This window comes from Papilio xuthus, unplaced genomic scaffold (genome assembly GCF_000836235.2).
Source record: "Papilio xuthus unplaced genomic scaffold, Pxut_1.1 DF828780.1, whole genome shotgun sequence".
Lineage (NCBI taxonomy): Eukaryota > Metazoa > Arthropoda > Insecta > Lepidoptera > Papilionidae > Papilio > Papilio xuthus.
This window is the reverse complement of record NW_013529869.1, coordinates 1338713-1364737: the sequence shown is the minus strand read 5'-3', so window position 1 is coordinate 1364737 and position 26025 is coordinate 1338713. Positions and strand designations below refer to the sequence as shown.

The 26025-nt window shown below is 34.4% G+C and overlaps 2 protein-coding genes across 7 annotated transcripts in view; both read right to left on the bottom strand.

Moving 5' to 3' along the window:
• Positions 1-989: 989 nt before the first annotated feature.
• On the bottom strand, positions 990-19126 carry LOC106128564 (atrial natriuretic peptide-converting enzyme). Its single transcript, XM_013327011.1, has 12 exons — positions 18808-19126; positions 7925-8117; positions 6375-6585; positions 4330-4489; positions 3964-4224; positions 3671-3854; positions 3375-3590; positions 2714-2909; positions 2450-2628; positions 2173-2351; positions 1696-2055; positions 990-1528 (listed from the first exon to the last, which is right to left on the bottom strand). The coding sequence occupies exons 1-12, from the start codon at positions 18868-18870 to the stop codon at positions 1343-1345; spliced, it is 2388 nt and encodes a 795-aa protein (XP_013182465.1). The 5' UTR covers positions 18871-19126; the 3' UTR covers positions 990-1342.
• Positions 19127-22596: 3470 nt separating this feature from the next.
• Positions 22597-26025, bottom strand: part of LOC106128381 (phosphatase and actin regulator 1) — a 41220-nt gene continuing 37791 nt past the window's right edge. For all 6 annotated transcript variants that reach the window (XM_013326740.1, XM_013326741.1, XM_013326742.1 and 3 more), the window contains 4 exons: positions 25162-25289; positions 24938-25077; positions 24697-24833; positions 22597-24605 (listed from right to left, as the gene is read on the bottom strand). In XM_013326740.1, the coding sequence (XP_013182194.1) occupies positions 24590-24605; positions 24697-24833; positions 24938-25077; positions 25162-25289 (421 nt within the window). In that variant the 3' untranslated portion in view covers positions 22597-24589. The remainder of the gene's footprint in view (positions 24606-24696; positions 24834-24937; positions 25078-25161; positions 25290-26025) is intronic.

The window sequence follows — 26025 nt, the reverse complement described above, 5'->3', positions numbered from 1 at the left end:
TCTGGTTTTTAGTTTTTTTTAAAAAGACTTAAAATCCAGAATAAAAGATTATAAAGTCTCATATTTTGGATTTGAAGCAGATGTCATTGTCAACCTAACTTATATATACTACACTCAAATCAATCAGTGTCACGTCAAACTGAATTGTCAAGTAATCTAAGGAGAATAATAAGGAATTTGCACATTTATTTCTCTATAATTAATTTCTTTTACTTTACGCTGTAAAGTCTCCCTTAATTGTATTGTCACAAAATGTTACACAAACGAATTTTACAAAGTTGGTAAATTTGTAAATTTGACTTTAGCTCATGTCCTAACCTATTACATAAGGAAGAAATGAGAATTGGTTGGATTCAGAGGTTAGTAAACAAATGGCCTGGAAAAAAGACTTTTGGAATGTATAGGTTCTTGCCTATGTTTTTTATCCTCGGTGCAGCATTAGAATTTTCTATGATCAATTGGAAAGTTGGTGAAGTTAACTTTTATACAACTTTTAAGCGTCGTCAAGCAAAAGATATTATTGAAGATAAAATAAAGAAGTACACGGCAGTTTAAGATGCCAGCAGGAGTTACTTGGGGTCAATATATAACATTTTCAATTGCGGCTACATTATCAATGCTTGCAGGATCTCAGCTTGTTCACCAGCATTATAAACCTTTGGTTGATTTGAATAAGTACATAAACAATGAGATTGAACATCTACCTGAAAATCTGCAAGTGAAGATTAGAAGTGAACTTAAAGATGAAGGTATTCTTAAGTGAATGATGTTATTGTTTGTAGTTTAAATATAGATTATTTAATTTTTTTATTGTTTTATTACCTACACAGATATAAAATTATCCGGAGTTCTAAAATCTAATTGAAGCAATAGCTGAGATTGAAAATTGTAAACTCTTGAGATAGATAATTTTAAATATTTGCAAATTTTATTAAATGATAGTAAAGTAGTAGTTAGTATCAGTAAAACAAATATGACAAATTTTAAACAGTTTAATTTGGTACATACTTTAATTACTTAACATATTTACAATAAATGAACACTAATTACATTGTACAATATTTTCAGTAATAAATTATTTTTTAATCTAATTACATTATAAATACAGTCACATTAGGCCAAGAATAAAGAAATGGTACGGTAAAAATGGCTTTTCGATAGTCCATTGAGTATTTTCGTTTTGGTTATTTTTTACACTTAATTTCATTTTAGAAAGTGAAAGAATATGAAAATTGAGAATTCTAAACTACATATAACAATTATATTAACACATAACATAACACTAGTCCTATATAAGAAGACACAGAAGGCAGTCTTTGTAAGTCTATTTATTGTAAAAAGGTCATCTTGCTGAATTGGATATTGTTTTCTGAATCCAATCCACATGAGATGAAACTGAATCGTAGATCCTCGGTCGACCCAATCCAATTTTACTGCAAGCTATTCTCCATCCGCTGACACCAGCTAAACTCCATCTCTTTGAGTTTTCATCGAAGCACATCATTGAACTTCCTGCATATTCTTCTTCCTAAAATATTTAAAAGATTATTTGAAAATTGTACAAGTAAAAAAATCATCTTTTTAAACTTGAAAGTGATATATAAATATGTTTAGATATCTACGGGAGTGGAGTTTAAATTGGGTCCATATTTTATTTGAAAATTAAAAGGTATTAATTCACTTAAATAAACTTACATCACAATCGTCTTTATCATAGAGTGGCTCAGCACAGATACCATTGGTGGTTGCGATACTGACGTTCTCGCAGCTCTGCATCGCCGTAGCAACTACGTGGATCCTCTGCAGCTGATCTCTGTTCCTTGTCCAGCCGAGTGAGTTGCATGTACTCTGGTTGTTCATTCCTCCCTCTGTCAGGCAAGTAGGTCGCACAAAGTCCGTCATTTCAACTGGTTCCTCCAAACGCACCAGCGCCAGCATGCTGCCTTCAACGGGCGATCTCACCAAGCCAACTATACGCCGCTCCTGTTGCCATGGTGACGTGCTTTGGATACGAACTGTTCCGAATCTCGCCGTCCATTCTGCTTTCGGTTGACCCTGTAAAAATATCATTCATATAACTAGGCATTAAGAGAGCTAGGTGTTGCGGTTTTTTTAGTTTAATGCAATCCAAAAAAGCATTCGAAAGCTTTTTTTGCATAATATGTTAGTTACTTGGAAACATGAGGCGGTGGTGACGAGCCAGTTGGGGTGCAGCAGCGCACCGTCGCAGACGTGGACGTTAGCGCGCAACAGCGCCGCGTGCCACGGCCAGTCGCCGGGACGCGCGGCCCGCGGCAGTCCCGCCGCGCCCGATTCTGCCTCGCGCCCTCGCGCTGACGCCAGTCCGCACTCTGCACAAACCAATTAAATATTACTCACGATCTATCGTATACGCGTACAAACCTACCTTTTGCAGCGTAAATTGCGTTTCTAATAATCTACTACTCACCTAATTGATCACAAACGACTTTTAAAACTCGCCGTTCTGGACATTCGCTTTTGACGAATGATATTTCAGCGGCGGAGGGGTCAACAACTTCAACGTACTCGGGCTGCTCTTTATTCTCATCAGTCTTATATTCCCCCTCCACTTCTGCGTCGGGTACCGCATCCGCTGATATCGCCGATCTTAAATATAAAATACAATAAATACGGCTTTGCTAAAAAAAATGCATAAAGGCAAGTTAAAATTGAATATCATTCTTATATGTACCTAAAGGTCAAGACCTTGCAGAGTGAGTTGGCGACGTTCATGAGGGCCTTCTTGTCGTCCTCGTAGGGTGCGGCACAGATCTTGCCGCTGTGGCCGCGCTCCGCCCACACCGCGTAACCGCCGCGGCTGCGACGCGCGCCCAGCGTGCTCTCGCTCGCCTCGCGCTTCCACGACGCCAACGAGCGACTCACCCATACTGGAATTGGAAATATTATTCATATAATATTATAATACCGAGTTAGCTTGTGAAACCCTATCTCAATAATTTGAACAACAGACAAATTTATCTACTTATAGTTTACTATTATAATCTTTCAACATTATATTAAAATTAGTATACAATAGTAGAGAATGTCGCTAGTCGCTACCCGCATGATCAAGAAGACCTTGCCACAGGTTCAAACGAGCAGTTAGCCCGGCCTACTATTCATTTTAATAGTTGTTTGCTATGCATAGTGCCAAGCATTAATTATTATCTCTAAAATATTTATACATTATGAAAATAGCTCATACGAATGGTAAATCTTTGCGTGTTCTCATAATACAGGTTACAACTAGAACATAAAAAGTTAAACGAACTAGAACACAAAATAGAATTAAATCTTTAAATTAGTAATTTCTAGATGTTAATTTTTTACAAGGCATATAAAGTTGATCTTACAGCATCCCGCCTCGTCGCTGGCATCAGGACATTGTGGGATTCCATCACAGCGTTGTTGTTGCGGCAGACAGCGCGGGTGCAGCGCGCACCGCAGCGCTCTCTGTCCGGCCGCTGTGCAGTGCGCGCACCCGCGCTCCTCCGCCGCGTCCGCGCAATCCGGCACACCGTCACACGCCCGCCGCGACAGCGCTAGCCGCCGTAGGCCACCATTGCAGTCTAGATTAAAAAATAATTTCAGTAAAAAAGTCAACTTAATTACGTTCGAATTAGATTAGGATGTATTGTAGCACGCTCACCGGGTTCAGGTGCACAGGAGCCGGGTCCGAAATAATCTGGGAATCGTGCGCAATCGAAGTGCGCGCGCAGTCTTTCGGGCAAGCGCGCACCGCAGCCGGCATGGAAGGCGCGGCAGTAGGCCCGGCACGGTCGCACCAGACGTCCGTCAGAGCACTGCGGTTGTAGCATCTGGCACACGAAGTCCTGTACACAAGTTAGACCAGTGTCAATCATTTATTCGTCATTTTTTAATCTCTCTACAATAATTCCACATCTATTTAATAATCTGAAGTGTTTAAAAAGGTAGACTTACCTGTGCTAAATGTGAGCATTCAGCATCTAAGAGTTCTCTAAAAGCGACCAAGTCGCGCATTAGCGCTTCATTAGATGGATGTGCGACAAGGTTGGGATACGTGGTGATGTTGTAGGGTAGGTGCGAGCACAGCGGCAATGTGAGCGGCGCACACTCCCGCACTTCCTCCACCAGCTCGAATGATATCATCTCAGTTGTCGTCGCCTCCTCTTCTAAGCTGTCCGATTCCGTCAACGCTTGCGAAGATATTACTGAGCTTTCCTAAAAGAAGATTAAGAATAAATAGTACTACGATTTATGTAAACTATGGTTTGAAATACAGACAATATAATCCTTTATGTTTGAAGCAAGGAGTTTTATCGTTACCTCAATATGTAAGGTGTCAGGTAGAGCAGTAATAGTGCTAAAGTAACCGGTGGGTGACCGGAGCTGGCGATCCATCACGTCTGTGACGTCTGGCGTGCTCACCGCAGTGAAGATCGGTTCGAACGACACCTCGAAATGCACTCGCTCGCCTTCGTCAGCACTACATGGAAACGATGTTAAATTAAATTTGGTGTTACGTTACTTACTTGACAAAAGCAAACACGCTTTTCTAAAAAAGCTTTCGCTGTTTGACTTATACTAGCTTTTTAAGATTTCGATTGACGTACATATTCGTTGTACGATAGCGATACATATACGTCTATTGTTAACTTAATAGAATGTTAATTTGGTACAGAATTATCTGATTGAATTTAATGGCGGTTTACTTTCATATGGGCAATAGTGTCGCCTATTTCCAGCCGGAGGTGACAGTGTGGTGGGTGAACTTTTGTCGCGTGATGCATTGTACTGCGTTCGATTGACACGGGAAAGTTCGTGCGTGATCGAATTTCTAAGCTTTGTACTTTCTATGCTATTCACGCACTCGATGTATAAACAAGGTTATTTCGCCCTTTCTTTTAAGGGCTCAATCCTATTTGCCCAATATGAAACGGATATCTTATATTTTAATTGGCATTTTAGTAAATTTCACGACAAAAACTCACCAACTTCAAAATTACGACCTGGTTGACAATTGCCAATTTCAACAAAAGTCAATTTACAAATTAACTTCGTTTTACCTTTACACATCCCCAATCCAATTTTTACTGAGAATTTCTTAACCTTTAGTGATCTCCAGATAACAAACATTGTATGATACAATTTTAATTACAATCTGCATATATGTATTACACTACTATTAACGAAGTTGTCTTCCAAATTATATAATACTTTATCGAAACTGTGACTTGATTTGAGGATCAATTGAGGAACAACATGACATGTCGTGTGTGCAGAGACACGAACACGTTTATTTCGTAACATCGTTCACTACGAGATGTGAAATGGCGTCATGCTTTAAATAACATTTGTAGATCAATTACTATTCATTATAATATAACAGCGAACTTTTATTTTCTTTATTGTCCTGTTGCACGCTTGATCGCCGATCTCGTGAGTTGTCGTGAAAGCGAACTTTCTCCAACAAGCTTATAGGTACTTATACGTTGCGGTGAAATGAAAATCACTGTTCTACCTCGCAATATGCATAATTTCTGTAAATTACATATACTCAATGTTTTTTAATGTTCAACCTACTTTTTAATTGCCTACAATTTAACACTTACTTAATGGTTATTAAGATAGAATTGTTTAGGAACATTATTTTGTAAAAATGTATGTAATAAAATTTAATTTCGTTATTACATTAGACTAAGAATCTCACGGTTTTCTATACAGTACCGTTTATTTATGTGCCCTATAGCTTTTCTATTTGTTAATCTTGTTTTTTTTAAAGAAACACTGCAATCTTTCATGTTTAATAAGTGTCGTTGTATGCTAACAGCATTTTAAAAATTTAGTCTCCATCAGAAAGACAGACTAAGTCAACTTATGAACGTGTTTAAAAAACTTCTGGGTCTAATAAAGGTAAGTAAAAGTTAATGGATGGTTAAGATATCGTTGGTACTTTAAATGTCATGTCTCTGTTGCATTATTTTATAAAAGTAGATCGACATTTTGTAATAGTCGACATGGAAGCTTCTTGTGTGCGTATCGTGGTTACGTGGAGTTCATGTAATGCTAATTATTGGGAACTGTGACGAATTTTTCACACGTTTTTGTTGTTTAAATTTAAAAAGTAGGTGCATTGACAAATAACATTAATTAAGACAAAAAATGATTAAATAAAAGTTTAAAAAAGATTAGAGTTTTAAAACATTTTCTATATTTTCAAAAGTGATTGTTATATTTTTTGAGAATGGAGGAAACTAAAGTTCTCAAGGTTGAATATTATTTTTTAACATTTCATATTATTAACAGTAAATGCAACTTTATTTATTTAATTCATTTTATGATTAGATTTCAAAATTTAAAAAAATCTTTACCTGTCTAGAGCTAAAATTTCAGCGCCAACAAAACAGGACCTCAGCTCAGAGTTACTATAAGCGTTGTGTAGCGCCTGCCGTAAATCATACTCTCTTGTGCTGTTCTTTACTTCTAGATCATTCTCTTCATCTTCAGTCTCTCCCCACGAGGTGACCACAAAAGAGCCGCGGAACGTTTGCCGATTTAGAGGATCACCAAACAGATACATGTCTGTAAAAAAGAAACAATGTATTAAATAAATAACTAAGTTTACTTATACGAATATGTTAAGCTACAAAAAAATCAACTACAATTTATATGTTATTAGGAGCTATCACACTTTCCCAACTAAAGCTTATTGGAGAGTTGCTCTGAATCTGTCCAAATTAAGCAACTATTTATCTCTTGCTAACATTTTATGAGATTTATGTACAATTATTTTCTTCCGTACCCAATAAATAATATGAATAAAAGCTTGTAAAATAAGTGAGGTTATCGGTTTAGGATCGAAGCACTTGTTGCGGCGAACGCAAGGCCGGTCCGCAGTGGCCTCTGGCGGTGACGGGCCACAACACCGCGCCAAATGTCGCCCTACACTACACTACACATCTGACATCATGTTTATTTACGAAGAAATTCCGTAGATAAAACTTTAATTTGATTTCTAATAAATCTGCGAAACGATGAATAACTAAGATGGATTATTAAATAAAATTAAAGAGAGAGAAAATTAACATCGAATACAACTTAAAGGGATACAAAAATTATTATTCGAAGTCTTTTGTAGTGAAGAATCGATTGTTATCGTTATTTATAACATGAGAAATATTTTAAATTAAGAATATATGTTTAGCTGTAAATTAAAGAATTTAATATATTGTTGAACTCTTGTTAAAATATCTGACCAGCTCATAGTCTAATTAGCTGTAAAGGATGTGTCTCGTTATTTAAAAACAACTTTACTTAAATCAGTCAAATATCTGAATGCCATGTTGGGATATTGCCAAGACATATCCTCCCTCGTTCTAAATTCAAGCACCGGTCTTGTGAAATATATTCAAGTGGCTATATTTATGGACGAATTCGCAAACGAAGCTATACCGGTCTGTGGAAGGTTGCCCAGCGACTTTGGTAATTCGCACCCAGTCTGATGACTCACTATTAAATCTTCACCTAATAATTCGGCTAATAGTCGTGATAGATATTGTTTTTTGATTAATTGCTATTGTTAACAGATTATTCGAGTTTAAATGTCGGCCAATGATTTAGAATACAATAAATATTTTTTAAAGTAATTAAGAAAAAAAAACTTTAACATCATGTACTTATAGACGTATACCACAAAAGCTTTGAGGTATTTATTAATTAGTTTATTTAAGAGTGCATGTATTTCAACTAAATCATAAAGTGAACTTCGTCATATTTTAACCTTTAAAATGTAACTGCACTTAATCTGGATCACCTAATTGGTGACAGTTTATCATATTCCTTGCAGTATACACACAGTTAATAGTTCACAATCCATTGGTGACATAAGTATGAGAATACGTGTTATAATAGTGGTACCAACGGCCGAGGTAAACAGCGACGGCGGCCAGCAGCAGTAGCACGAGGAGGGCCGCGAGCGCCGCACAGCAGCCGCGGCACGGTCGGCTCAGCTTGCGCCGCGTAAACCTGATGTCACTGCTCACTGACATCGTCGACTCCGGCGGCCTGTGACCGCGGCACCGCCGCTGACCGCTACGCGTCCATCCATACCCCAACTAAACACAACAAAAACAAATTTACTTAGGAAATGAAATGACTTGTAATGATAAAGTCAGAAAGACGACAAAATAGATCTGTATTGCCTACCGGTTAAGACATCGCCAGCGATAAGTTTAAAAATGAATAGCCTTATCAACTTACATTCGTATTTTCGTTGTAATCAAAGTAAATTGAGAAAAATTAAGTTTTTCTTTTATATTACCTACAGACACTCCAATTTTATTAATCGTATAGATATATTTTTACACATAAATACATCTGAAGCGGCAGTGTAAGTACTTTTATAAGTAATATATAATTTTAAAAGATTTCATGTTAACGATGTTTACAGAGGTTGTCAATACACTAATTAACTCAGATTACCTTCTTTTTACTTACAAATCACTTTCGATCCATATAAAGGGTGTTACCATTTTAGTAAAACAACATTCAAAAGGCGAGGATCGTAAGGACACGCTTCATGTACTCTCAAGATGCAATGCGCACGACGTAACCGATTACAAAGTGTTACCAATATATTTTCATTGTGATCATTACGTTAGAGAGAGCAATGAATTGTAAATGTGCCGGCGATTGATCATGTTTCATAACAGCTTGTAATTTTTTTTACTTAAAACACTATTATTACACTAATTAAGATCGCGTGCAGTATGTTATGAATGAGTTTCTTCATCAAGTGTTCTGCATTTTTGAAGTATATTATTGATTTATTTTTATACATTGCTATGTGACTTTACCTAAGATATTTTTTTATATAACTTTTATATTTATTTTATTATCAAGGCGACGATCCGGAAAACTTTTTAAAGCTAAATATCAAGGACATTAAATCAACAAAATTAATTATTTATAAATATATTTAAAGCAAGGTCGAGATATTGGTTCTCTCGTATCGTTAATTAGTTAATTTTTTATCTATTATGTAGCTATACACGAGGTCGTTCTCTATAGGGCTGTATTTTATCTTTCAATTATTGATACAAATGCTAGACGTTTTAAATTGCTTATTTTGCAATATTAAAGTACAATTTTACTCTCGCAAACGTGAAGTCGGAATCTAAATGGATTTGTAACAAATATCTCTGTATCAAAATAGAGTTTGTTTTATTATTTTATCGGATAATTATGAACTAATTTCGTCTAACAAGTAAGTTACTAAACTAAGTCTTGAGAAAATAATCTCTGTAACTTTCGATCGTCGAGTCGAATCTTATATATAAAATTTTCGTGTCACATTTTTCGTTCCCATACTCCTCCGAAACAGCTTGACCGATTCTCAAGAAATTTTGTGAGCATATTAAGTAGGTCTGATTATCGGCCAACATCTCATTTTCATCCCCTTAAATATTAAGAGTAGTCCACTCCTAAATTTTTACTTTTTAAACAAACACGCGGACGGAGTCACGGGCGACAGCTAGTATCAATATAAATTAACTAGTCATGTGGTTATAAAAATGTTACCATAACACAAAAAATCGTTTCCGTTTTTTAAGTATCGTTATGTAACATGTTATATGCAAGTCTTTAACTGGTACACTCTCTCTACCTTTATATATTTCCATAAACTTGTGTTGAATTATAGACGGTGACATAGCTTTCCTGTACATTAGTTTCTCTTCAAATATTTAATAAGAAGCCATATTTGTATTTAATTACTTCCTCTTTACAAGTTGATTTAGCAAGAAAATCTTTATAAGTGCTGCTTACGTAGAAAGTGATGTATTAAGAAATGAATCTAGTGATTTATGCTTTTCCTTCTATAGGAATTGGATAGTGATTGACTCGTGTTGATCATTGACTTAATTTAGTCATTATCTTTGACAAACAAGTATGAAGTTTATTGTTCCAAGTAGTTTCTTTATAACCGTTGATTTATAAATCAATTATTTAGACAACTTAAAAAAGTTGCACGCAAATTTTCACGAATATTAACAAAGTTATCGAAATTTAGAAAATAAGAAATCGTTTCTTACCTGTATGGTTAGGTAAAGTCAAGATACATTCTGTTTAGGAAATCGTAGTTATAGTACAATTGAAATTCCTTAAGAAGAAATCAAGGACACTTATAAAACTAAGATCAGAAAAAATAAAGTGCGTCATAATATTGCAATCGCAAGCCTCTGTTTGTGCTGTTGTAATTTTAATTTAAATCACTTTCAAATATTTTATCTTAAAAAAATAAAAAAAAACATAAACGTTTTATTTTTTATCTACTTTCGATATACGAATATTCATACATTTTTCTTTTTAGTAAAACAACAAGAAACAAACCAGTGTGTCTGCTAAAATTTTAGTATATTTTTTTATTTGTTTAATTTTAGAAATTATTATTCAGTGTTAACATTAATATTCCTTTCGTAACCAATAAGGTGAAATCCTCTAGATGTCACTGCGTGGGTGCGATTACTTGAGGTTTTTAAAGTTTCGAAATTGAAAAACAAAACAAATCTCATATAAAAGTTAGCAAACAGTCAAGGTAATAGAACAAAATGCCACTTTGTAAATGTTAGTGCGTTTAGTTTGACCTATACACGGTTAATCTAATAAAGCACAATAGTTGAAGCAGTAGTACTTTAGTTTACGAAACTAAAAGCTGTTAGTTAAAATAAAATCACATTTCCGTACTGAATTAAATATTTTGTTAGGTTAATGTAATTGACGAAAGCTGTATTTTTACTATATTTTTTCGGTATAAAATACTAATTATATCTTGCTTTACAATCTACTTTATACTATGTTCGCGATCGAACTGGGTTTTATTTGTAGACGAGGGAAAGTAAAAACAATTACAATTAAGTATACGTAGTTAATTACCTTTAAGAATAAGTAATAAATAAACATCTGAATATTCTATGAAGGTCAAATGAGAAGCTGAAAAGAAAGGTAATGATAACAAAACAATTAGCGCCTTATTTATTGGTTATCGAGACGAGGTCAGCGAGAATAAATTGACTTCAACTGCTCTTGTTACATTAATATTGCCATTGTTATATGTACATACATAATTATAATGTAATTACTGTTTCATAATGTATTAAACACACAAACATGAAGAAAAAAGTAAAACTTTAAAAAGGTTTTCTTTTATCAACGTTTTTAAAAGTGTTGTAACTAACCCAAGTAGGGCAAAGATTTTTAGCTATTTATAAAAAAACATATTCTGATGTTAGATAATTTGGATGATAACTTGATGTAAAACGACGTTTATAATGATTAATGTCCCATCTCTTGCACATGTATTACGTATTCTGTTTGCAACGTATTTTACTGACATATCGTCAATCTTTGAAAATATAGCTACGGTTCAGAAGACGGCGATAATTAGAGAGAGCTTAGATGCTCTTAGATTATTGCTGTGAATTTGTATTTAATGAAGCTATCGAAACCGTATCATAGTTAAAAAATTTAATCGTATGTAATGACAATTTAAGTTTTCGATATGACGACTATATGCTGATCTTCTGTCCTAAATCTTTAAAAAGTAATCTGAATCATAGTTTAAACGCGTCTACAAAAAAATAGTTTAAATGTTTTCTACTGTCTTTATGGCTCTTTATAGTAGAGTTCTTAAGGTATTTATAATTTGTAAAATGCATATTGCAATATAATTAAGTTCGTGATTGGAGATCTGTTTATGTATGTAATGCAAAGCCACAAAGTTAAACTTTACAAATGCTGCACAGATCGCAGCGAGCTTGCAACATCCAACTTTTGCAATATTATGTATTTGTAAAATAGAGCTTTATTGCAAAATGCCGTGATACTTTCGAAACAACGTCCGGAACTGAACAAATTGACTATATCTATTTTCCTAGATCATAGCTTTAACAGCATATGTACAGTTACATAAAGGAAAAGAATATTTGAGTATACTTTGTGTATTTAAGTAACATTAAACACGGGCTGCTTGTAAATATTATATCAGTGAAATTTTGCATATTTTTATGCGCATAATGTGAGAACGAGGTTGTGGCCTGGTGGCATAATTAAATTCATGTTGATTCTTAAGTAAAACTTAGTATTTTATTATATTACTACTTTCACACAGATGACTAAACAAATTTTATTTTTAAACATTTTTAACAGTTGATCTGCCAGTCTGTTTTTTTTTAAATAACCAAAAGTACATCTTAAAATGTCTATGTTTTATGTCCTCTAAGTGGAAGGCTTTCGTTGGGCGTGCGCAATTGGCGACCTACATCCGAGCCACGTTTTTGCTGGTGTTCGTGCGGTGCTAGGCGGGCGCGAGGTATTTTTGTCGGTCTCCATTAACATCTAAATTCCGGTAATGCGGACAACCTCACTTTCGACCGCGAACGTGCCAATAGTTGAGGTATTACTTTATGTAGTGCACCTGTTTCTGTTTTTCGATAGAAAGGATAAACAACAGTTTATTTTTTTTATTAATTGATAAATGTGTACAATTGAAATAGTAAAATTATATTTTGTACTTGTAACGAATATGGATTATGATTTTTATGTCTATGCATTTTTGTTGAGAAAAGTAATTTTTCTAAAAATTATTTTTAACTTTAAAAAACAAATTAAATTCGATCGCATTCTTTATTATTTTTGTGATAATTATTTTTTTTAATTGAATTAATATCATTACTTTTAATTGGCATCGATTAAAAGTCGCCGATGTAGACGCACTACCGGTAATGAAAGCGACAATTAAAACTGGAAGCAATCGTGTCTTGATGTGAAAGTTGATATAATTTTGTCAAGCAGCCACTTACGTCAGTTATGGTGCCGTCTGTGGACACCGGAGTACGGAGTGCGGACCGGTGCAATGAACTTACTGTCCACAATTCATACAAACAGATAAAGATGAGAACATGAGAAACAGAATCATAATAGTGATATATATTTCACCTTAAGTAATAGATTTGCAAGGTATTTTTAATTTTTCTTCTAGAATCTCAATATCTTGGTGTTATCCTGGAAATTTCATGTATGTTTGTCTGATACACAATTCATATTTGCAAGTTAGAAACGACACGTAACGTATCAAGTACTTTAAATGAATGATTTTATTATTTATTATTATTACTTCAGTTGGGGTACTATTAACTAATTTATTAGCTATCTTAATAATAGTATTGTACGAGTGTGAAACGATAAACGCAGAAAGGTATTTATGTGGTATTTGTCATTTTTGCCGCTTGTATCGGCGTGGCTAAAACACTAAGTTGCCTTCACGTGTTTACAAAAGGACAACGATTTGGAGCCGAACCAAACCCATGGCACGAATACCACTCCCATAACTAAACTAGCTGGTATAGGTCGAATTTACGAAAAGGTCAAACCTACACGGGATCAATTTAACTATTGTATTCGTGTTAAGATAATATCATACTATTTTACTATGTTTAGAAGTAATCATAATAAAATATGTTGAACATGCAGCCAACTTTTGTTCGTTTGGACACTTAAAAAAAAGTAAACGATTCTCAAAAGTTAAAACTTTGCAATGCAAATTATCTTTCGATAATTACGATACTTTCGATGTCATTATTGAGCTTTCTATTAAATTTATAAAAAATATTTTGTTTTCGTCATAATTTAAAAATTAGAATGTCCAATTTAACGCCAATTACCTGATGAGACTCCGGTATACTTCATGCTTGTCTTTGTCATACTTACCATGTCTAGGCCGAAGGTGGATAACAGACAAGTTCATTGTTAACATAACAAATAACCACAATCAATGAGATTATCGTCCTTTCAATTTATCATATTTCTTGATATTGAGACATTATATTTATTGCGCAAGGCTTTGGTCAATTAAGCGGTTTAAATTTCTATGCCGAGTAATTTAATACAAGTGGAACGCGACTGGCGTTTTGAAACACGAGCCTCATCCCTCGCCATAGCTCTATTACCAAAGCTATTCGTATAGACCCACTGGCCTACAGTTCGGTCAATAAATATTAATGTTCGAAGTTAAATTTTATAACGCTATACCGCTGGCCATATTAAAATAATAATCGTGAATTTCAAATGACTTGACACTTGTGTACGGACGCTATTGCCATCTCTGTTTCTTTAACAAATAATGAACAGGACGGCTATGTTTTGTAAAACAGCTGTTTTGACTGTGGAGATTTAACAATAAAACAAACACAATTCTCGCGAAGATGTACCTCGTGACTAAATCCGATTTCAGAAGGTCGTGAACTTTTAAATTTGTTCACCTTGCCCAAATGTTTTGTAACGACGAAGGTGTTGAAACTAATTCTAATAATTTGTTTAAAAACTTACGATATTTAAAATCATAAAAAAGTATCATTAAAATATATGCTTTTCTATAGCTTTAACAGCAACGACTTATGACCTATAGCCTGAGAGAAGCTACAAAATTGATTGTTTAATATTACTTATATTATAAATGCGGATGGAAGTTTGAAGGTATTTCCAGAAACGCTAAACAGATCTCGATTAAATTTGACACAAAAATAGAACATAGAACAACATGTTTGGTTTTCAGAGTTTCACAGCAGGAAGAGATAAAGCCTTTTCCGAGAGTATATTTAATAAGATTATACGTTAGAAAGATGTGAACTGGAGTGCATATATGTTGATAATTGCCGTCTCAGAAAGTATCACAGAAGTCACGTATGGCGGTACACAATACATGTTAGTTCTCAGTGTGGATAACAGAGGTGAGAGTTTAATAAGAAAGAACATGTACGCTAGTGAATAGATAAATAAAACCTTTGGTGCAGTTTCTTTTGTGTTTAGAATAATCTTACTAATATTATAAATGCAAATGTTTGAATGGATGGATGGATGTTCGTTTGAAGGTATCTCCGGAACGTCTGAACGGATTTTGATGAAATTTGGCACACATGTAGAACATAGTCCACTTATGACCACGCGGAAGGAGTCGCGGCTGACAGCTAGTTTTAAAGATAAAATAATAATTCAATTATTCTTTTCTTATTATTCTTTACTGACGTATTTATTGTCTTTTGGCGTTCTTTATGATTATTAGAAGTATTGTTTTAATTAGACGATTGTGTAAATGTTCATATACCCTTTGTTACCAACCCTTGCCGCATTTGGAGTATAAAATGATCTTACTATCTACTTCGATAGGTTTGAAACACAACATTTCTTTTTGGATGAATGAATACTGATGCTTTTTTTTTTGTAAAAAGAAGCATAACACTTTATCGTGGTCAGCGGCGCTGGCAGGCGACCCGGATCACGGATCACTCTGCGCCGTTAGCGACTGACCACTGACACACTTACTCTTACTAGTGTAGTGATCTACCGTATGGCTAGGGCTGCCACTATCAGTAAACGAAGACACGAAAACTTGTCGCTGAAAACAAGCGATGTCTCTTCGTCCTTAGAGGATGACGAAAACATATAGACATTAATTTATATACGCCCCCTCCATTGTCCACTAAAGGCAGGCAGCAAATCTGCTGCTTTTAACTTCTTGCAGATGTCTATGAAGACACTTCACCATTTTAGCTAGATTAAGTAGCCACATGCTTGTTTACCACCTTTTACTATAAAAAAGCAACTTTTTTATCTACTCTATACGAAGACATTTATGTCAGTCCGTAGCCTGAATATGCAAAGACAAAGAGGTGGCAGCCCTGCGTATCACTGTTTGGTACTCAATAAATTTAAATACGACAGGTGTATGCCCTGTAATTAGCAAATCGTGTTTAACATGTTAAGAGTACCTATGTATCTGGCCTGGCATATTTTTGCAAGCGCCAATAACCGCGCAAGATAAAATACAGATAATTAAAAAAATAAAAAGAACCGTCTAGCAAACATGTATAATTCTTAACATAATATTAATAATTAAAAGACAAAAATTTTATACAAATAAGGTCGTATGACTTCTTTGTAAAAGTGTGTAGATTAAATAAATTAGATAAATAAAATGCAATTACATATTTTACTAAATATGTCTAATAACTATAAAACTACATAAAATGTCTCGATCACCAGTGAACCAGATTTTTCTTGGTAGCGGGCGCACCGTTTCTATGCAACATAAAAATGCAAAGGAATGTCGTTTACTAAACACTTAAACGTTATTCGATCAAGAACAAAATGTTAATGATCTTAGATAGTTATTCAACGAATTACATTAATAATACCTTTACAGCACTTAAGAAAACTTAAATGTACCGATCATAATTTTTAATTAGATTTTTCTAAGCTTTTTTTTTGCGATCGATTTCTCGTTTGGTGGTATACTGCCAGACACCAGACACATAACATAATGATCTCCGTTTTTTTTCTAAGAAAAACAAGAAGGATGACGTTAAAATTGTACATGTGTTTAGATAATGGTTTCACAAATTCACGGTAACAAATTAATCTGCAGTTTTATAATTGAAGTTACGGTTACTGACTTTTAATCTAAGACAAGGAAATAGGACACTTGTGCTGATATGTGTAAGTATCCTTGAGGACTGTAAATGTACTCTTGAGGTCTGAGAATATATCCTTTTTGGCTTACCTTCACTGAGCTGGGCTTGTATTTCCTCTCAATTCGACTCACTTAAAACCTATGCAAATATGATTAATGCGATCTTGAGCTTTACAAAATCTGAAACGTAAAACTAAATAACATTACCCGTTCGTATTTAAAATCTTCAATATCGACCATGTTAAAAAAAACTATTCGGTTATTACAAACGCGTCATCTTTACTGTCTAACAGGTAAATAGTCGCCATGTACCTTTTGGTGTATATTTTTGCAAGCGTTAAAATCGAAAAACTAATTATAATGACACACATAAAAGCAATTATTATATTTTCTTAAAACCGAATTAAGTTTTATAATGATTTTTAATCGTTAATTGTCTTAAAATTACTTTTTAATTTAATGATTTTATATTTTACTTGTTTGCCAGTGCTAAAACTTCCTGCTTAAAACAAAACAGGTTTAGTTGCAGCGCAGACACTATTAATATTTAATTAATTGTGTCCATAGTTTTCTTTTGCTATACGAGAGTGAGTGGCGATCACAAGGACGAACGTAGACACGACATTATGCTATATCTAGCTAAATGATTTGTCTCTTAGGAACTTGTGAAGTAACGAAAGATTAGTTTGTATTGCCTATATATCCCAATCATACATTCTTAATGTCCAATTTATTTAATGCAGAAATAAATATTTTTAGTCTGTATGTATATGTTCTTTTATATAAAGTATATTTCAAGATAAGCTATTCGTTTACACAGCATATCACTTCCCTGTTTTATTGAGCTTATTTAATGCTAAACGTGACACAGTGCAAGGCTGAATTGTCAAATTGTCACGGTAGAAGGAGGACAAATTATTTTTTGTACGTAAGAATGTAACTCAGATCACGACTATTATATAGCAAATGAACACAAAGCCTGGTCTTTATAAAAAGCTCCAATAAGATTAAGTGATAATGACATATTGAAGGCTGTATCCGCAACGGTCCGAAACGATGGGGTAAATAATTTAACCGCCAAGTAACAGTTTTGCATAGGTTCTTGGTACTACGTTAAAAATAATGTGTGTTCTCGAATAGAAGTCTTCAAAATATAACGACTAAAATGCGGTGTTAAATATTTAAAAACAATCATGACGTGACTAATTTGACAGGTTATAAATCCGATGGATTATATTCGGTTTTCTTATTATAAATATTTCCGTATCAAATATTTTTGCGTGTGTAATCGAATTAGTTAAGGCTTAATATTAAATTTATTTATTAAAGAGTGTACTCACGTGGGCTAAATATTCGACGATAAAATGGAACTACATATTTAAAAGTATTTAGGTAACGTACAGTTCTAAGTTTCTAAACATTGGTATTAACACGTAGATAAATACAGGATACAGACTTGATGTTTACAAGTAAAATAAAAAATCCTATACTATTTAAACATAAAGACTATCGAAGTATACTGTGACATATAATGTCGTAATTTTGGAGGTCAAGTGCGAGCTTAATTCACCTGCCGTCGAACACAACTAACTGTTCATGTCCTTGTTGTGAACATAGTGAAAGTTGTCGTCGTCTTTAAATGTTTGTTATTCATACAACATGTTTGTGAATATAGAAATTACTTCCGTTATTTTTATGTTTAAGAAAATGAAAAAACTTTCTACATTTAGCATGTTCCAATTGCAACTAATCAACTGTCCTTTTCATTTCTGGTGAGTTATTTTACATTTATTATGTATGGGAATATCTAAAATCTTAGAAAAATATGTTGTAAAAGTATCTTTCTATATCTCATGTTGTTTTCTTTGAATTGTAAGATATTGAAATAAACATTTCGTAAGAAAATGACGGAACAAAGATAGTTTTAAATTTACGAGCTAATATATTAGTAATAATCTGTACATTAGACATAAATAGACAACAATCTTTTATTTAATTGCATTCATTGTTTTAATATATACCTATTTGAAATAGCAAGAAAGCGATGCGATAGACAAAAGCTCCTTATAAATATGCATGTCTTAATTGAAAAACAATAACAATCAAGTTTAAGACAAGGATGCATTGTGTTAGGAGAAAGTGATGTGGAACGATGATAAAAAGCGGGAAGACAATGAGATTAATGTTTCATTCTATAATTTTTCTATTCATTGCATCTTTCAATTGAAGCGAATCACACGCATCGTAACTCGCGATTGTTAGAACATAATCATATGTCTCACCTCTGACTCCCAGCTCTCTTTAGTGTTTCGCGGTTTGCTTTCCATGTTTGCAGAGAACGTCATAGTTGCGTTTGGTAGTTGCACTTTTTCACTAAAAGCTTTGATGTGTTGTGCATTGACGTACGTCACTTGTCCACCGTTCACAAGTTTAGTAGAACTGGTACACTATCGCTTTCTGTTATGATGTTGCCGAATCGTGCGGCATGTAAACATGGTGTGCACTCCGCGGTCCGCACGCACAGGTCACGCGCGCTCGCTGGCTGGCCGGCGAGTGAGCTCCGACTGGCTCCAACACTATGCAGTAGGGAGCGCTACACGGGTCTGCTCTGAGTTCTGAGTGAACGCGCTAACGAGCACAGACTACAGTTAACTTTCTCTCAAGTCGCGCGGCCATAAGTTGCGCACCATCGAAAGTATCCAAAGCGCTTCGGGTCAAAGCCTTCATTAATACTACATTACTAAGATTGTAATCAAGGGAACTACAACTATCAACTATAGAACAGTGTTAATAATAGTAAATTGCAAAAAGCCCATTCTACTGTTACATCTCGGAAAATCATTTTGTGTATTTATGATGATTATTACTCGGTACTTATCATTTGTTTGATTGGAGTTTATTCCATAACCTTGTATCAAGTCAACTACTCGATACGATGACCGACAAAACTTGACTATTCGCCATATTTTTAATATGTGAGCTCTTCCCTAAATGTAGTAATATCACAGAGTCAAAAGTACAATAGCATGTTCGTCCTTCCAATTCCATAACGCTTTTGATTATAATACCTTTGTAATCACGATAAGTATTATGATATCGCATACAATATGAAATATTTTGTCCTGTCTAGTTATTTTGACTAGTTTTTATTAATCTTTAATTTTATTATTAGAATCTAACCTTCAACCGATAACTTCTGTTTAGATTTATCTGCTAGTGCGGAAATAACAAAAAAAAACAGTGTTTTCATCAAAGTTCAATGCAACTGCTTAGTTTTTTTTTGAGTAAACAAATTTGTCGCAGTGCAATTAAACTCGCTGTGGCAATCAAAGCAGAGACTTGGAAACGGAAAATAAATAAATTTACTGTATTCTCTTTCGCGTAAATAAATTTATCAATTATTAAACACCAGCTGTCGACCGCGACTCTGTCCGCTCGTAATTAAAATAAAAACTAAATTAGTAGCCTATGTTCTTCCGGACTATATTCCACATCTACGCCAAACAGCAGTTCCGGAGATAACTACTAACATCCATCCATCCAAACATTTGCATTTATATTAGTACGATAAATCTAAATTCTTTTCAAAAGTAAGGATCAAAATTATATTAATATTGATCCGGTTTCTGCATTTTATTGTTATTTGCCTTCAGAAAGTTTAGAAAAAGTTCTTGGAATCACTCCAGCCCAAAAACTTTCGCAGTCCTCAACACCAGTTTTAATAAGAAACATCAAATTTTTGCTACCTTCATAATTTGATTTTGATAACTACGCCTATAATAAAATACCTAGTATAAGGTTAGAAAAATAGTTGCTTAGATTCCAAAATACAAAATAAGGTTATCATACACCACAACAGTACTGCAAAGTAACAAAACATAATCATTATTTATGAACTGTAATATGATAAATCTAGTTGTACCAAGCTTTGCTCTGAATGTTTCACAACTAATTAATAATTACTATTCATACTGACTACTAGCGACCTCTTCAAAGAATATAAAGACATAAGTCACCAATCGCCATTATTCATTACGAATGAAGAGGTCTAACATATGACAAGAGATGGCGCTGTATTGACGGTTTATTTTTTTGTGGAAATTTGATTAAAAATTACTAATTTCAATAAAATATTATCAAATTAAAATTATAATTATGGAAGTGGGCAGTTAAATTGTTTATTTACCAGGTGAATGCCATAGAACATCTCCGGATTAATATGCAAAATGTGTTGTAAACATTTATATTGACTCAAGGTTATCTTAATATTGGGAACTAGAAGTCAACCGCGACTTCGTCAGCGCGGTATTTAAAAAAAAGTTGCCTATGCATCCTACCAGACTATGTTCTACATCTGTGCCAATTTTCAGCGAGATCCATACAGCCGTTCTGGAGATATCTTCTAACATCCATCCATCCATCCATCCATCTAACCTTTAGCCACTTCCACCATCTGTAGCTTTAGCTAAGGGATATATTGTCACTTAAAATCAGACATATTTCTTGATCAGTTTACTTCCACCACAAATAAATGTAAATCTTTTGTCTAATTCAGTGAAGGTATAGAATAAGAGTTAAACAAAAACAATAGAGTATAAAACTTAATGTATAATCATGGTATTTACAAACTTATGTTATATAAAACAAATAAATTGTATGGCTATCATTATATTCTTATTACAACATGTCATTAATAATTTACACGAATAAAAAAGCAACAGTAAACATGTTACTGAAGATAGCAATTGTAGTTTCTAATAGCACAAAAATATATAAATGGAAATAAAAAGAGATTCCACAATTTACATAATAAAAATATATATATACAGTACATAAATGGGCGCTTAAAGTTTTGAGTTTAATTTCGTCTGCCTTAATCTCAATGTAATAAAATGCCGTGTTAACGATTTTTACATATTTACTAAAAAACTTTAAATAACAATTTTCTATTATTTTTATTCCAAACTAGAAATATAAAGTGCTTAATACAGCACGTATCAATCAACTACATTTTTCGTTTCAACATTGGAAGATGCAAAAGTCAAATTTAGACAAACATTCCCTTACTAAAATATTTTAAAAAGGAATTTAACAAACACTTACCAAGCAAGAAATGCTAATTGATAGCACCATTTAGCATTCGGAAATTAATCTGTTACTTTTGAAAACTGTAATGTACTTATTCAATATAAAAATTACAACGTAAAAAGTCTTATCACATTTGTATGGTAAATAGTTATATACATAAACCGAGTGATGCAAATGTAGTCCCAACATTGATTCTATACATAAACAAAATGGAGTCTGAGAAAATACCGCAAATCTAAAATAAGCCTTGAACCTGATCGAAGTGAGCTAGCTAAAAGAATTTAGTTGAGCCTTAGATCTTTGGAAATCTGATCGTCTTATTATAATATCAATAAACCTCTACTTTAACTATGTTTTACATTTACATTGCAAATCTAACAAAATCATTTAGAAAAATAAGTCGTTATTTTGGCTTCCACTTTATTATATAATGGAATGGTCTCAAGAATAACCATCACGTACAACATCACTTTTGTATTGGATTCGTATGCGAGTCGACAAACTCTACATCCAATGGTACCTATACGTGTTATATTAAAACATCTATAATTCGCAATAAAAAAATAATAATTAAAAGAATAGATACACGATAAAATGGCACCTCATCGCAAACAATTATTGGTTGAAAATAATTAACACAATCAATCCAATCACTCGACACAATCACTTGTAATAAAACTACACGCTTGCTTGCAACAGAGCAAACTTCAATCATCCATTATCAATATGAAATTTACTTCAGATTATTATTGCTCTAAAAGTTTAAATTAGTGCGTCGATATGACCGCGTCTGTTGCGATACAACATAACGTCTATTGAAATTAATCTCATAGGCGTATAATAATTAATTAATTTATTATTAAACCGCTACATCTTTACAGAAGTTTAACCATTATTTAATTATTCTTTAACGAGAAAGTTCGTTCAACTCGAATTACTTAACTAGTCCTAAGCTAGATCGACAAGAGGATTAACAAGTTGTTCCCGCCGAGGCTGCGCGCTGGGCGGAGCGGAGGGAGGCCCCGCCCCGAACCCGCCTACTGTACCGTACACCACATCAATTGAATCTCCAGCTTTGAAACCACATTATTCTAAGGTATTGCTCTACCTTTATCATAAGGGCGATATCTATGGCTTACTTTGAGGAGGTGTTAACACTGGGTTTGAGGCGGATTAACGCATAGCACTTAAAATATTCTTCAATAATAATTTGCTTCACGGGTTACAACTGGAATTGTAGATTATAATTGGTTACAGAGGTGATCGAGCCCTTAGTTCGATTATTTTGTTACGTAGTTTCGTAGCTAGGAATAAGTAAACATATATTCTAAATCTTAATTCAAAGATCACTATAAATTAAGCGACAAAAAACTGCGAAGATGGATTTATTGATATTTCTTTAAACGAAACACCCCTTATTCGTGTTTATTGACCTTGAAATTAAATGAATTTCAAGCTGGAGATTTAATTGATAGATTCCAATTATTACAAGAATGCATATACTGTTTTTTTGACATCTTTCTGTACTTATAAACGTGTAGACCTGATGTATTGCTCATGCTTACAGCACATTGTCCTTTCCTGTTCTATAAAGAATACAATGGATAACTAACAAGTTCCATTACAATAAATAGTATTGTGATTTTGTCCGCATATAAAAATATATTATCTATATGTAAATGATGCAAACAGACACATACGTATTTGAGGTAACACAATAACAATTTTAAATATAAAAAAGCTCGTATTCTATATTGGTATATGAATTATTGCTATAAGTGCTACATTTGAGGTCGCGAACTTTCTAGGAAAAATAAATCAAAAACTATCAGAAAACTACTACCGACTGTTTGCTAATTTATAATAACGTAGCATAAAATTTTGCTACGTTACTAAGTGTTATTTGCTTGTATATTTATGTCATTGCTTTTGGTAACATATATATTTGTATTCGTAATTTTATGATTAAGATATTTAATTTTTATTAGATTAAAATTTCGTATATCTCAAATATAACACCTATTTATAAATGAAGTACATTTCATGGAAGAAAAATTTAGTCAAAAAGCTCAATGTGTTGATAATGACATGGTGATTAGTGAGTTGTTCGCAGTTCGCAGTACGCAGTACGCAGCACACTACTATCCAACAATAACCTAGAAAAGATTAGTGAAAATCTGTGGTAGTATCTCCAAACAAGCGTTACCATACAAAATATATTTAACTCCTTAGCTACAACAGATGTACTTGATGAAAAAAAAATGTATTTCACCTTCACTGGAAATAGGAGAGACAAGTTTTCTATAAGGCCAATGTAACAATTGCGACAAAAATGTAATGTTAAATAAAATACCACACAATCGAGTCTAGCTTAAAAACTACGCGTCTACAGCTAGCAATATAAGAGAAAATCACAAGTCTACGTAATCCTACTGCGGATAACGTGTCATACTTTCATTTAACTCACTCGACACATCTCAGGAGCTTTACAAACTCACAATCTCGACCACAATAACCAGTATCACTAACCTTACGCGAAGGTCAATTCAAAGAATGTATAGGTACGCTTAGGATACGCCGACTTATAAACTTTAATGTAATCGTAATAAATTGTACTCGATTAAACTACAATATAATAAAAAGGTAAATTAAAACAAAATTGCACTCACGGTACACGCTTACAACAAAATGTAACTTCGAAACGGCGATATAACCTAAGTTTAGAATATTCAACACTTTACCGATGCCTTGTGGTAAGTTATTGCAAACGAATCTTCCGGATGTCGGAAGAAGTCAATATGAATACGATAAAAATCACAGGAGCGACCACGACCGCGGCGAAGAGAAGGCGCTGCGAGTCGCGACGCCATCCGCCACAGGAGGTGGCAACAGTGGCAGCACGAGCAATGGCAACTGTCGCCACGCTCAGCCACGAGGCCTGTCGCCGCGGTCCAGTCCGAGTTTAAGGCACAGCCGTCATGGTCTATGGAATCTGAAATTACAAATATTGATATGGTCACGTAAAATTGTTTACATGGACAACAATAATAGATGTGTGTGTGTATGTGTGGGGGGGAGGGTACCTGGTGAGGTGCTTGCTGTCCTCGTGCACAGCCATCTCGGAGCTCTTGAACTCGTTGAGCTCGCGGCGGATGGCGGCCTTGTCGCGCGGAGTGAGCCGCGTCCACGGCTTGTCGGCGCGCCGGTCGTAGTCGTGTGCCTGCAACGTACATCGTATCATTTATTTATATTTTTTGCCGCTGACTTATTAACACGAAAAGACTAATCAATTTGCATTATTTGTCAAGCTTTGCACTGACGTACCTGCGTCACCTCAATGTAGTCACTGAACCTGATAATCTTCTTTTCCTTGAGCTCGTCTACGGTGGGCCGGAAGCTGAGCTTGCGCAACAAGTAGCGTTTCTTCTCCTCCTTCTGCTTCTTTTCCTCGGCGGGAGACTGACCTTTGATTATAAATAGAAATTAGCGCGCAATGTTCACTTCAAGTTTGTATTCTTATGTCATCGATAGAATAGTGAATTACTAACTTTTGAGTATATTCCTCTCGACGAGTTCCTCGGCGGTGGGCCGCATCGACAGCCGACGTATGAGCCGGGCGCCGATCGCCTCCCACGACTCCTGCCGCTCGTGCTCGCTCTGCACTACCAGAATGTTCCTGCACAACCGTATGCGCACACATTACAATCATTCACTATCATTTTAATCACTTTAGTATCACAGCTATCATATCACTGAGGCGACATTGGATATAAAAATAAGATCGGTAAGCTAACAATATATTGTAGTGTTCGCTTCACAGGCGCGCGCTGCCAACACCCGGACGATATAAAATTCGAGAACGATTTCGTGTTACCAAAAACGAGCTCATAATGTCCCATAAACACAAAATCTTGGCTGCACCCCAAAATAGCGGTTGGATTGCTAAAACTTAATTAATTGCAACAAACCGATTTTAGATTTTGCGTTAGCTAGAAACACGTATAGTTTACCGGAACGACTTTCGTAACGTATTACCGCATTCACGTTGCGAAACATAATGAGTAAGAATGCCACTGTCAAGATCATTCTGCCAGAAAACAGGAAGAAGTGCAATTTCATCAACAATGTGCGACGATTGACGTAGACCAAAATAAAACTCCCAGGCTTGCGGCGTGAGCGGCGCGCGTCAGACAGAAACCTTCACAATATCAATTTTACGTTTACAACGATTTGCTTACAAAAGCTCTGATACTATTTTCGAATTTTTATTCCCGCTATTTATCTATTACTGAAATAATCGTTGCCATATTGTTTATGAATTTCAAATGAAATGTGAATTCGTGTATTGTTTTGATCATTCCAGGTAATTTCTATAAAGTTTAATCATTAAATCTTTAATTTTAAATTACGTA